Source organism: Sardina pilchardus, chromosome 15, assembly GCF_963854185.1.
Source record: "Sardina pilchardus chromosome 15, fSarPil1.1, whole genome shotgun sequence".
In the NCBI taxonomy this organism is placed as follows: Eukaryota; Metazoa; Chordata; class Actinopteri; order Clupeiformes; family Clupeidae; genus Sardina; species Sardina pilchardus.
This window is the reverse complement of record NC_085008.1, coordinates 21900877-21915369: the sequence shown is the minus strand read 5'-3', so window position 1 is coordinate 21915369 and position 14493 is coordinate 21900877. Positions and strand designations below refer to the sequence as shown.

At 42.5% G+C, this 14493-nt stretch overlaps 1 protein-coding gene across 4 annotated transcripts in view; it reads right to left on the bottom strand.

Annotated features, from left to right (window-relative positions):
- Nucleotides 1-217: 217 nt before the first annotated feature.
- The window catches only part of slain2 (SLAIN motif family, member 2), a 37178-nt gene continuing 22902 nt past the window's right edge, over nt 218-14493 (bottom strand). For 3 of the 4 annotated variants that reach the window (XM_062555428.1, XM_062555430.1, XM_062555431.1), the window contains 8 exons: nt 10672-10891; nt 7456-10060; nt 6542-7142; nt 6323-6409; nt 3314-3535; nt 1709-1856; nt 1558-1605; nt 218-1458 (listed from right to left, as the gene is read on the bottom strand). In XM_062555428.1, coding sequence (XP_062411412.1) covers nt 9994-10060; nt 10672-10891 — 287 coding nt within the window. In that variant the 3' untranslated portion in view covers nt 218-1458; nt 1558-1605; nt 1709-1856; ... (2 more) ...; nt 6542-7142; nt 7456-9993. The remainder of the gene's footprint in view (nt 1459-1557; nt 1606-1708; nt 1857-3313; nt 3536-6322; nt 6410-6541; nt 7143-7455; nt 10061-10671; nt 10892-14493) is intronic. The other variant, XM_062555429.1, reaches the window with a different exon arrangement.

Genomic DNA, 14493 nt, shown 5'->3' with positions numbered 1-14493 from the left:
CAGGCCTCCTCCAGAGCCTGGGCCACCTGATCAACCTGGACTTTTCTGAGAACAAGTTAAACGACATCCTAGCTGGAGTTCTGGACCCTGAGTCTGACCCTCCTAGAGAGGTTGTCTCTGCAGAACAACAAAGAGACTGTGGATGAGATGGAGGATCAGGCACTCTTGTGAAGTTGGGACACCAACCATTTACATTATAAGTACAGACATGGACTGATTTTGGAAAAAAATCTTTATTTTGTTTTTCTGAGAACAATATAGCCTATATATTAATACACAGAACACGTTTCTCTAGTGGGCTTTGCAAAACAAAAATCACTGCCACAGCATGGTTTGGTCAAACTACTTCTCATGATCTTTGTACCTATGGCCGAAATTACAGCTGTGGTGAGATCCTATACCAACATCACTCCCACTCCTGTGATATTGCTTAAATATAATGTGTAATGTGAATATAATGTAAAGTACATCAAAAATAAGTACTACTCAACATAACTGTTTACGGACCTGTGGCAGTACACAAATACCAGTCTACTTTCAATTTGTAATAGCTGATGTTTCTATAGCCGTCCTATAGCCTTTTCTATACAAAGGGCTGTGGCTTTTTCTGTCTACATTTTATCCTTTACCTTAAAACTATACTTCAAAATGAAACATTATCCTTCAGAACTGCTCACAATATGTACTTAATGTATCAACACCTAGAGCTAGTACAAATCAAGGCTATATGTATATCATTGCTCACTACACCAAACAAAATGTAGGACACATTTAATGCATTTCACATGCATAATGCATACCACACAATAAATGGCTGAAAATTCAGAAAACACCATAAATATACATGCTGCAGCATATTATGCATGTCGTCAACAACAGCCACATTTTTATTGGGGGTGTTCTCTGTGACCCTTGGATGGCATTTTCTGTAGCCAATAAACCCTTAAAACCCTATTTTTATTGTGCCTCCTGACAGGCAAAATCCTGGGAATAATGGCTTGGTAAATCTGGCCTGAACTCTGTAAATAAGATCTGTTGTATTGTCACAGTTAGTGATCCCATAGAAAGCCAGAATTCCTGCCTGGTGATTCAGATAAACCCCTATTCTGGAGGGGGCTGGGCCTGGAATTTCAGTCTCGACACTACTGTGTGAAAAAGTAAGACTAGACTTTGTGCATCTCAAACACCAGGATTTGTCATTAAACCCAAACCTGCTGTTTTCACCATTCCGTGCAATGTCATGATATGCAACTGCAATAGAAATTCTATATGGACTATCCCACTCAACCTCCCAATATGCACACTTGGAAAGACCTTCTAAACACAATGTCTGTTCGTAATCTCTGAAATGATTACATCTAAAGGTAGAATTGCGACCGCGTTCAAGTTTGGTGCCTTCCTCAGACACGAGGTGTTGTCTGTGTGCAGCATCCTTATCAAGTTTTGGATGATGGCGATCTGAGTTGGGAAAGACATAGATTTTCCAGATAAAATCAATTGTAAGTCACAATCTGACATCTGAGGTAAATTTATTTCTGAAGTAAATGTGTGACTTACATTTCTTCAATTCATATCTGGTCATCTTTTTACACATTGCAAACTTCACTGTGAAGACAGGGAAATACAATGTTTTGTAACCTGTGACACTTTAAAAGTACCATGGTATTTATCCATTACAGTTTCCTCATCAGTGAATTATTTTACATACCACTTCTCCATACAAGTGCAAGTTGATTTGTGCACGTTTCGGCCACCATATTCTTTAGATGAGAGAGAGATGTTTTCACATCTTTAAATGAGAAGTCTTCACTGACAGTAACAGGTGGTAAATCTTTTGGGGAAAAAGAAGGGAGACTCTGTAAAGAAACCGAAATTATTCATATTAATAAGTTGATCATGACCAGAATGAGATGAACACAATCTTACTATTTCATATTCATCTACTGTGACGACATAAGTTGCAATGTTCTGCAAGTGATCAAGGTTAAACTGTGAGCAAATTCTGTCAATGTTTTCATCTAGTCCTATTAGACGGGTCAATATATGAAAAATAGCCGCCTAACCCCCCAAAAATTGATACAAAAGGTTTTTCCAACTGATTTTGATACCTAAAGGTGACCTTAATAACATATTAAAAATCTACTAAAATCTGACTTCAGGAAAGGGTTCATTTTCAAGATGGCGTCCAAGATAGCCGTAAGAAGCTAATTCTGGCTATATCTTGAGTACTACTGAGCTTAGAAAGATGTTGTCAGTGTATAATCAGATTGAGAGGTCACTGGATGATGTATGTCTCACTACATTTTCATTTGGTCAACTTCCAATAAACATTTTTAAAGATATTAAATGGTAGATCATTTTAAAGAGATTAAATGGTAGATCATTAGCTTAGGTCATTTCAGATAGGCTGAGATTTCCAATACCTGTTAGTTATGTCCTACTTAAGTCCATTTAAATACGTACTTGACATTGAATAAGACCACTAAAATTACACAAATACTTTACTGATTTGTTTAGGCTTAATTAGTAATTCCTTGAAATAATACCCTGGGTATACCATTTGTATTGACATTGGTTACCAGTTACACTGTTAAACATTGTTATTGTTATTTGTCCATGCCATGACAGGTTGTGATAGACTGGGTGAACCCTGCCTGACCTGCTGGTGCACTTAGATTTTGCCCGGCAGCTCATGCTGGAAACCTGCACATCTATCTCCCCTGCTTCCTGTCCACAACCCTTGGGTCCAATCACAATCTAGCTTGTCCAAAAGACGCACCGGATTGTTGGTCTGATTGGTTGAAGGATTATCCAAGCGTATGAGTCATTTGAACGATGCCCATTGATCACACCTCTTGTGCAGTAGAAATAAAGCGCAGGCTCCCAACACTAATGTACGATCTTAAGAGATTGAGCTTAGTATGCTGCCCTACAAAGGCAAAAGGCAGTAACTGCAATTTTGGTCAAAAATACCTATATTGTGTGGCGCAGTAATATCTTCACTCTTGCACTTTCAGTTTCACTTTGGACTGAGGATATTACTGCGCACAGTCTAAGTGCTCCCAATGTTATTCCGCCACACAATATAGTTACAGTATCCCTTTTACCTGCTTATAAATGCACCACGTTTTATTTTGTCTCACCATACTTGGTTGTGTGACTACTCGTGTAACTGTATTTTAATATGTACTGTACAGCATAACCAGGTGTGTTATCTTTTATGTTAACCTACAGAAAAAATACAGTAAGAATAGCTTGGTGAGCTTGCCATGAGAATCTCACTCTCTTGACACACCTGAGCAGCTGACGTTACCTGTAGGAAATGTATGTGATCCTCTTTGCTTGCCAGCTGTGCCATATCATCTGCTCTCTTCTTCAGCACGTTGATCTCCTTCTGCAGCTGCTCTGCACGACTCAGCTCCTCCTCCTCCTGATCTCTGATCATCTTCACCACCTCTACACGCTTTTGCTCAATGAAGGCCTGCAGCTCTGAGAAGACACTGTCACAATGCTCCACTGCAGCCTGTGCAGAGGACTGATACAAATGTAAAAATTGCACATTACAAACAATGAATGACTTGGCCTGCAATTTGGCCTGGGAGGCTGATGTCAGTCTGACCCACCCACCTCAGACAAGAACATTGTCAGGCCAAACTTATAAACCTCTGAAGTTCGCCTACAAAAACACTTGTACTTCCGTGAGTACTTCCGTAAGTACACTTTCGTGCAGCACTGTGCACTTACTGGCATAGTGTGCACATTTTAACAGAATAGTGTTGTCTCAAATCAAACAACCTCACTTCACTGCACTTCACGGAAAAGACGATCGCAACGTTTAAATATAACTTTATTGGTGTCCTGTATTCGACAGTGACATGGTCATACTGTGTCAAAACATGAACAGTTCGTTATAACTTGCTTGTATCTCTGTAAAGCTTGTATCTCTGCTTCAGATTTCTCTACCGAGATTACAAGTTTGAAAATACTCCCTCTCCTTCCACTACACAGCCTAGCCGAGAGAGGGCGCCTGTTGAGGGCGAAAAGTATCCATCGTTCCACACTCAGCTTTTTGACCGTTATGAGTGCACCATCCGGGGACATGCAGTGCCCTTGCTTTGTGTTGTTTGAGGTTTCAGTGTGAATGCCCTCATGCACTCAAATTAAGTATTATAAGTGCAGAGGTACACGATTTGAGACACAGTGAAAGGAACCAAAGCTGCCATCTTTGCCCATATCAGGAGATCCGGGTGTTAATTGAAGCTACAATGGCAAGTTGCACTGTAAGTTAGCTCTGTGGTAGCAAAGATCAAAGTGTGCTGTCTTGTGCACCTAGCGAAGATCACAGTATCCACTCAAAGGCATGGGACAAAACTGTGTGGGATAAAACTGTGTGCAAAACGTCTGCATTTCAGATTTCTTCGTCCCCGTGAGAGTGGTGCGATAATTCAAGTTCCCCCTGTTCCCCATAGAAAAACCAACAGTATGTTGTACTGACCATCAAATGATCATTATGATCATCCTTATCACATGGTTATCCGTCTGAGTTTTTAATTAGCTAAACTACATAAATCCACTATTAATTTGTAATTGTATGCCTCCTCCCTGCTGTTTCCTATGGAGTTGTCCGAGCTGATGTCCGAGTCCCGTTGAGGCCGGACTGTCATTGGCTTATCTGCGTTCTAAAGGCAGCGCTTAGCGACAGGTGATGTTTTTTTAAATAACCTTATTTTTTTAATGTAAGGATTCAGGAAACACAACACCAACTTTGTGGTAAATGACCGAGCAGATAGGCATAAATCACTGATTTGGGAGGATATGCTTCAACAGGCTAATAAACTAACCATGAGTAACGTCGAAGGGTAAAGTCAAGTCACTTGTAGGCCTAGACGTGCATAGTACGTTCTTTAAACGTGTTTTCTGGCACCAGTACAAATAACCCTATTAAAAACGTCCATTACACGTTGTAACTAGGGTTGCCAACCGTTCCGTATAATACGGAATCGTCCCGTATTTGACACCTAAAAGTCTTGTTCCGTATTGAACTAATACAGAACGCTCTCTGTTCCGTATTTTTGAGAAACTGCTCAATGCACACATACTAAAATGAAAAAAAAAAACACAAAAAAAACCCTAAAAACTCCCTGACACAATGTGGAGCCTGCTGGTCCGCAAGCATGGAGTGAGGTCTGGTGCTTCACCTGATAATTAGCTGCGCAATTGATCTGGATCAAGCAACCGCCCGACAGAAAAGAAAACAAATCAGGAGGATGCTTGCTAGTCCTAATCTGATTAAGAGTCATACAAATAAGTGGTGGTATGAGCGTTCATTGAATGCATGCGTGTGCGCCTTTGCGCGACAGAAACTGAAACTACACAATAAAGTTGTTGGCAAAGCTCCGCTTCAACCTGTTGGAAGGCTATTTAATTATTTAACAACATTTAATGACGTGGATTCTTGCAACTTCCATGGAAACAGAGCAGAGACTGTACAATACATTGTTTAGCATAGAGTATTGTTTAGTCAAATTTGAATCTAACATGGTCAAAAGATTGTAGCTTTAGTCTTTCATTTAAAGATCTCCAGTAGCCTAGTAGGCCTAGGTGGGCCCTATGACCTAGCAAAGCTTCAAAGCGGAAAGTGTCTGACATTAGCGTGAAAAGGGTCTATATCACACCGGAATTCTCCTTTAAAGGTATACTATGCAACGTTTTTCAGTTAATCAATTCGTTCCATATTTGATTAAATGAGTCATTACCGGTCGAACAGTGTTTTTTTTGGTCGCTCTAGTGGTCTGTAGCGGTAAAACCACTTGCAACTTCAGGAGACACCGGGCACGCACCCATGCTCTACTCCAGGAAGTGTCATGTAAAGTCTCATGAGAAGGCACGGCAGACTGACCGATTGAGGAGTTTTGTCAAATATACACGCTAAAGCTGTAGGGGAAGCTCTGCAGAGAAATATGCAAGCATAAAACGAGCGAAAATGAAAAGTGAAAGCGAAACCGGCGATGAAATCGCCAATCCTGCATAGTATAGGCTACCTTTAACATTGGAGCTGCTCTTGAATAGGAGCGCAACCGCTTGGGGCGCTGGTTTTCTTCACTTTCCCTCCCTAAGCAGAAGCAGCAACAGCAAAGGTAGATCTACAGTTCCCTCCATGCTAAAGTTGACTACAAAGAGCAATTTTCTTTGTGAACGAATAATGTATCGTAAATAAAATAATGTTTTCCTTCAAATATAGGGTTATCGTAGCTTTATGAATCGATACGAATCGAATCGTATTAAAAGGGAGAGATCACTGTGCGTTTTCAACACCACCTACCTTTATAGGCTCAACATTTTTTGTCAGCTTGTTTAGTTCAGCTTCCCTCTTAAAGAGTTCACTCTGTAGGCTTGATTCAATTGACCGCTGTTGAGCCATTTCAGAAAAGCAAAAAAAAAAAAAATGCAATTTTTCAGTTAAGTAAGAATATAACGCAATGTGAATTCTGAGGTATTGAGAGGTAAATCTGTAGAACAATATATTATTAGGCTACCTCACCTTTTCGTAGTCCTGTGCACATGCAGGTGAGACTACATCATGGCCTTTGTGCTCTGTGGTGCATAGAGCACACAGACACTTCCCATCAGTTTGGCAAAAAACTTCCAGAGGTTTGTTATGCTGTGAACACACTCTCGCCTGGATCTCAGCGACAGCCTCAACCAGCTTGTGCTTCTTTCCAAGAAAAAATTCGTCGTGACGGCATAAGTGAGCTGCACAATAGGAATCAAGGCACTCCAGGCATGTTTGGTCAGCTTTGCGTTTCCTTCCTATGCAAACCGTACATTCCACATCGCCAGGTTCAGCAAACGCGCCATCCGATTGAACGCTTTGAAGACCTTGGGCCTTAAGCTTTGCAACCATGTCAGCCAGAATGGGATTTCGACCTAAAACAGGTCTCGGGTTGAACGTCTGTCTGCACTGGGGGCAACCGTAGACACCCTTTTCGTCATCTTTGTCCCATCCCTTTGTGATACACTCCATACAGTAACTGTGTCCACATGGAATAGTTACTGGTTCCTTCATCAGCTCCAAACAAATCGGACATTGGAAATAGTTCTCATCCACTGAGATGTTTGCTTCTGCCATTTTGGTGCGCACCCTACAGGAAAGGTTGGTTGAAGTGGCATCAGTTTCGAATCATTCATAAGATACACAGCGCAATGCACGGGCGCACGGGAAGGTTTCGTTTCTTTAGAAAAGGTTGCATGAATGTGACCGATATTACGGAAGTGCATTGTTGCCACACACCCACACACACACAGTCAGACACACACAGACACACACAGACACACACACATCGACGTCAAGTAAAGAATTTCATATATATATATTTTTAAACAATTCGATTTGGGTCCCCCCCATAACAGAAAGCAATCCTAAACTAGGCTACTCAAACACACAGGGGTACATACATGCTGTTTTTATTTTCAGGATGGAAATAATTCCAAGGGAAGAGTGATGTAGAAGTCCCCCGTTAGACTCCCTGTTCCAGTACAGAAAATATCCAAAAGATTACACTGAATCAAACTCATCATTAAAGTCACCAAGCAGAGTCCATTCCTTATATTTACAATTTATTTTGAAATGTGAATTTACACACGGGGTACGGAGCATCATGTCTGTGGTTATATAAAAGTGTTAACAAAAAAAACAATCCCACAAAAATGGCCAGGCTGTTGTTTATTTGTTTGTCTGAGCCCTCAGGCCCCGAGCCCCTCCGACGGAGTCAAAGTCCACACCACCACTTCCCCACACCGACGCAACTCTGTCAAATAAATAGAAAGCCTCTTGTACATGTGCAGATCAGTTATTCTTAAATATCAAGGCGTGCTTGCGCAATACTCCTTTTCCTTTCAAATCATAAATGCAATCATAAATGTTTTCATTAATGCAAAAATACAAAACAACAAACAAAAACCAATAACAATAATAAAAAAAAAACCGTAAAGCTGCAAACATAGAAAGAAAAATCAAATTGAGCAGAAATGCAAAGACCCCTGACTGATGCAACATTACATTGGCAAAACAAAAATGAACACTATTGGCACAAAACAAGCAAGAAAACATTCCAAAAACAGGAAACCGACTTTAAGTTCCTTAAAATCATAGGCACTAATTCCACAAACTCTGCACCATTTGTTTTTTTTTCTTTTTGCTCACAGGCCCTTGTGCTGTGATGTCACAATCATATGGATGATCAGCGGCAACCGTCGCCACCTTTTCTTCCTGTTTACAAAGTTTGTTGTTGTTTTTTTTTAAAAGAAATTGGCCACACGTTTATTTTGCACTGTACCCATTTCTCTCACTCTATGTGGCTGGAGACCACTTCATTTTCCAGGTGGGACATTTGTTACATTTAATTGGAAGTCGTCAGGTAAGGTAGGAGGGGGGGGGGGGGGTTATATTTTTGATATGTCAAAACACACTGATCACACACCTACTTCAAACTGACCACCACAAACATACAGCAAACTCACACCGACACACGGTCATACAGATGAATGGAAGAAGCCGCCCTACTGATGATGATGATCAAAACAGATGAGAAAAGCAAATGGCTCCTGATACACATCACAGCAGACAGAGAGGAGTTCGCCTGCTACCCACGGCTCCATTCTACCTGGTTCAGCGTTGGCGCTGCAATCAGCAAAGTGTGTGCACTTCCATGTGGCAGGTGACAGTGACTTTCCACATTTAAACCAACCAGTTTTCAATAATCTGATAAAAAACCCAATCTACTGATAGATTAAAAAAAAAAAGAAAAAACTACTGCAGCCCAAGTACCCCAACAGTGTTCATTTTCACCTATGTGTCTAGATATTTGCTTGGCTTTGAGCAGAGCACACACACACACACACACACACACACACACACACACACACACACACACACACACACACACACGTTCTCTCTCTGTGTCTCTCTCTCTCTCTCTCTCTCTCTCTCTATCTCACACACACACACACACACACTTCTACCAGGTGAGTCCATTCCAAATGCTTTGGAGATTTAGCTTTGAAGTGAGGTTCAAATTGAGCATTACAAAAATAATTCATATGAAAAATGTAAGAAAAAAGAAGAGAATACTGAACATGAATACATTTTGAAACAAAACAACCAAAAAAAAGCTCTTTTTTTGTTTAAATATCTATTTCAAATAAATAATTGTCCAATAGATATGAACACATTCTTGCTGAAGGAAAACTGCAATGAAAACAATGTCATGACAGCCTCTCCGGCACGCATTCAGCAACGGCAAACTAGAAGGCCAACCATATAACAACGTTCACAGAACATCAGAGCCCACGTGGATCCCCCAAACATAAGATCTGATGACAGACAAAAGGCAAGTCTTTTCTGATGGAGACTAGACATCAGGAAAAAGAGAGGTTAAAGAGACAGAGAAAGAGTGGAAGAAACAGAGCAGAGAGAGAGAGAGAGGGGTTGATTTTTATTAGTTACTTTGCAACCTGATGGCGTAGTGGGCGCGCTGTTTCTGTTCTGCAAGAGCGCCCTCTGGTGGTGACGGCGTCCGGAGCTCTGCTGGTTTTCTTTGGCATGCTCTGGCCTGTCTGCTGCTACCATGTCCCCGTTTGACAGTGAGTTATTGAACGTTGTGATTGTATGGAAATATTCATGTCTGTTTATGTGTTTGTTTGTTTGTTTGTTTGTTTGTTTGTTCATTTTGGATTCTTTTGATTCAGTCTGGGATCATTTTCTCCTGTGTTTTTTTATTTTTATCTTCTTCTTTGTCTTGTACATGTATTTGTTGTTTTTGCTAAAGTGCAGCATTATTGTGTCTCAGGGTTGGGGTAGAGAAGGGAAGGGACAGGGACAGGAGGAGGGGGTCAGGGTGGGGGGGAGGAGGGGGTCAGGGTGGGGGGGAGGAGGGGGTCAGGGTGGGGGGGAGGGGGGGGGAGGAGTGGGGGGGAGGGGGGGGTCTTGTGCGGTCAATAGCACCCCTCCCTCCAGCTCTCATCCCGGATGCCACTGTATGTGCGAGGTGCTGGCAGAGACCTGAAAGACAGAAAAGTACCCAACATTCAGATTTGCATTGCACTAAATGCAGTCATTTAGCAGGCAATGCTATTCAAGGGCGCGTTTCCCAAAACCATAGTTGCTAAATAAGTCAGGGACTCCATTGGTTGCTTTAGCAATAAGCCCCGAGAGTCCGTGGGATATACTGTATAATCGAACAGCGAAGCGGCGTGCCTAAAACCCCCTTAGCTGTTCGGTTATACAGTATAACCCACGGACTCGAGTGGCTTATTGCTTTTCTAAAACGGTTACTACGTCGATCTAGCAAGATTTCATGAAAAGAAGGCACAGCAACGACAATGTAACGATGTACATAGACAATCTTTCTTCCGCCAAGAAATATATTCCCTCCACATGAATGGTTGCCTTGCAACAACAAGACGCAGCCACTCTAACTTTTGTGCTAGTTTTGTGGTAGCGCTAACACAGTTACACAAAGACTGCCGAAGATCCTTGTGCAGTGCAGGTGTGTGTGTTAGAGTGTGTGTGTGTGTGTGTGTGTGTGTGTGTGTGTGTGTGTGTGTGTGTGTGTGTGTGTATGTAAGAGTGTGTGTGTGTGTGTGTGTGTGTGTGTGTAGGGCGTACAGTACCTGCGGACAGGCTGTGCCAGCTTGCTGCGGGGCACAGGGATGCCACCGCCTGCAGAGCCGCTGGGGCGCGGCAGGGCGCTGCGGACCGCGGGGCCCAGAGAGCGGGAGGGGGTGGAGCTAGCCGAGGATCCCGGGCTCTGATTGGACACGGCCTTCACCGGCTGCCGCAGGGCCAGAGGCGAGGGAGTGGCCGGGGACCGGAGCTTACTGGGGGAGGACACTGGACGGAACGAGAGAAGAGATGATTAGGCAGAGAATACACACACACACACACACACACACACACACACACACACACACTCTCTCACACAACCATTTGCGCATGTACACACACACATACACACACACAATGCGAGTCCATAATACACAGAATGACCAAATCCACCTGATGACATACATGGAGTCTAGACTCCAGGGAGGAGTTTACCAGCACTATGAAATGGCAGCACACATTAACATGAGTCATGGGACAAGCGTCATGGATCGAGGCATTCAGAACACTTTCGCCATGGTGTGTGTGTTACAGTGTGAGTGAAAGAGAGAGTGAGAGAGAAACAGTAAGAGAAAGATGGACACAGAGAGATAGTATCTGTGTGTGTGTGTGAGTGTGTGTGTGTGTGTGTGTGTGTGTGTGTGTGTGTGTGTGTGACAAAGGCACGTACAGGGCAATGGTTTTGACAAATCATGGAATTTGAACATTTGCTAGCTAGCATGTACTTGACATTTGGTTGAAAGAAATACATAAAGAAACACAAATGCAAAAATATAACAGAAACACACACAAAAATGAAGAACTTAAAAGTCAAAAGAACGAAATTCCATGTCATTGTTTGGGATGGGGAGATAGGCCAGTAACACATCCCACAATCCTAGCCGTGCGGGCGGGGAATGTGTTTACAAGAACCCTTTCAAATGAGGAGGGGTCAATAATAACAACAACAACAACAACAACAGCAACGACAGGAAAGTCGGCGAAAACCAAACATCACGATCACAACATCAATCACAGTCAACCCCCGAGGAGCAGCACAGGTGCCGGGCGGTGGGGGGGGGGGGGGGGGGGGATATAACGTCAGTGGTACTCACTGAAATCTCCATCCTCTCCAAAGCAACAGGCCAGATGGACTAGACAAAGATGGAGACAGGAGAGAGGGGCAGTGGGTTTACACGGCAGCCCGACAGTGACTGAGCTCGCACAGGCTACATACTGCAGATGGGGTCTTACTCTAACACAAACACACACACACATACACGCACACACGCCCACACGCGCACGCACACACACACACACACACACACACACACACACAATCCCCCCCCCAACACACACACACACACCCACCCACATGCATACACACACACACACACACACACACACATGGGTAAAGGCCTAATGTTCTCCTGGTGGGTAGTGATGATTCTGAACTTAAGTCATGCAAATTTCTAATGGGGTCTTCATTGCATGTTAATGGTGTATTACACATGTACATCCTATCACTCACTCACTCTCACTCTCACTCTCATTCTCTCTCTCACACACACACACACACACACACACACACACACACACACACACACACACACACACAGTACAAATATGGAGGATGGAAAGGAGTTGTCAAATCAAAGCTATCAGCACTATACTGTACATATAGCCTGACTACTCATTCTAAACCAAGTGTGGGAGGTCAACATTCACTTTGGACAGCACTGCACCGACATGCCCTACTCTTGAATGTGGCTTCCACAAAACCAGAATACACTCTTCTGGTTTTAACCACACGTCACACCTATTTCAAAACACATGTTCTCACACAGCTCATATCTTGATGGGTGGTGCTGAGCTTTCGAATCCAGCAGCAGCATCACTCCTCACACACACAGGAATCCAATACATGATCATCCACAGGTTTGGTGCCACAGCGTGTAAGATCCATAGATATAATGAAGCCTTTCTGCAGGTGATTCCACCATTTCTTGAGAATGTCAAGCCGCCTGACAGCCAGGTTTACACAGAGCCAAGGGCACAATTTAAGCCCTCTGTTCGTAGACCAGAGCAATCGTTTTAGTGGCTAAAACAGTTTTAGACGGGTGTAAATATTTTCCAGTCCATTTCCACTGACTGCAGCGGAAGCTCTGTGGAGCGGAACGCATCAGTCACGTGCCTGGGGTAGCCTACCTGTAAGAACAAAGTGGCATTCCTAGGGTGGAGATCTGCAGATCCAGTCTACAATTAGATTCATTCATTAAATCATTCATTCATTCATTCATGTCCTTCTCTAAAGATGCTTTCAGTACGGGTGGGAGTTTCATATACAGTGCCTATAGAAAGTCATCATACCCTTTTGAAATAGTTACTTTTTTTGTCTTACAGCCTGAAATCAAAACCCATTTAAAAAAAAATCTTTTCCAGTTTTATTTACAAATGTAGCTGTACAACATCAAAATAATGAAAAAAAAGTCAACAGTTCTGAAAATTAATAAAAAATTAAAAACTAGAATAACAGGGTTGGAAAAGTCATCATACCCCTGACTTAATACTTTGTCAAGCTTCCTTTTGCTTTCATTACAGCCATCAATCTGTTTGGATATGTCTCTATTATAGCTTTGCACACCTAGACAGGGGAATATTTGCCCAATTTGCCGTGCAGAATTGTTAAAATTTAGTCAAATTCTGTAGGGAATGGCGATGGACTGCTCTCTTCAAGTCAATCCACATATTTTCTATAGGATTTAAGTCAGGGCTCTGACTTTGCCACTCAAGGATATTCACCATCCTATCCTTAAGCCACTGCTTTGTTCTTTTGGCAGTATGTTTACGATTTTTGTCGTGTTGGAAGGCGAATGACCTCCCCATCCTCAGCTGTTTAGGAGAGGGACGCAGGTTTTCCTCAAGAATTTTGGTGTACTTGGCAGCATCCGTTTTCCCTTCTATCCTGACCAATTGCCCAGTCCCCGCTGAAGAGAAACATCCCCAAAACATAATGTTGCCCCCACCATGCTTCAAAGTAGGTATGGTTTGTTTTGGGTGTGTTTGGGTGTGTATACTGTGTTTGGTTAGCGCCTGGAGCTCAGTCCAAAAACTTCAATCTTAGTCTCCAAAAAGTTCGATCTTAGTCTCATCTGACCATATAAGCTTTTTCCACATGGTAGCAGAATATTCCAGATGTGTTTTTGCACTGAACTCCAAGCGCAATGTTTGGCGAAAACCAACACAGTACACCACCCAAAACACACCATACCTAGTGTGAAGCATGGTGGGGGCAACATTATGTTGTGGGGATGTTTCTTTTCAGCGGGAACTGGGCAATTGGTCAGGATAGAAGGGAAAATGGATGCTGCCAAGTACACCCACATTCTTGAGGAAAACCTGCGTCCCTCTCCTAGACAGCTGAGGATGGGGAGGTCATTCGCCTTCCAACACGACAATAATCCTAAACATACTGCCAAAAGAACAAAGCAGTGGCTTAAGGATAGGATGGTGAATATCCTTGAGTGGCAAAGTCAGAGCCCTGACTTAAATCCTATAGAAAATATGTGGATTGACTTGAAGAGAGCAGTCCATCGCCATTCCCTATAGAATTTGACTAAATTTTAACATTTCTGTACGGAAAATTGGGCAAATATTCCCCTATCTAGGTGTGCAAAGCTATAATAGAGACATATCCAAACAGATTGATGGCTGTAATGAAAGCAAAAGGAAGCTTTACAAAGTATTAAGTCAGGGGTATGATGACTTTTCCAACCCTGTTATTCTAGTTTTTCATTTTTTATTAATTTTCAGAACTGTTTACTTTTTTTTCATTATTTTGATGTTGTACA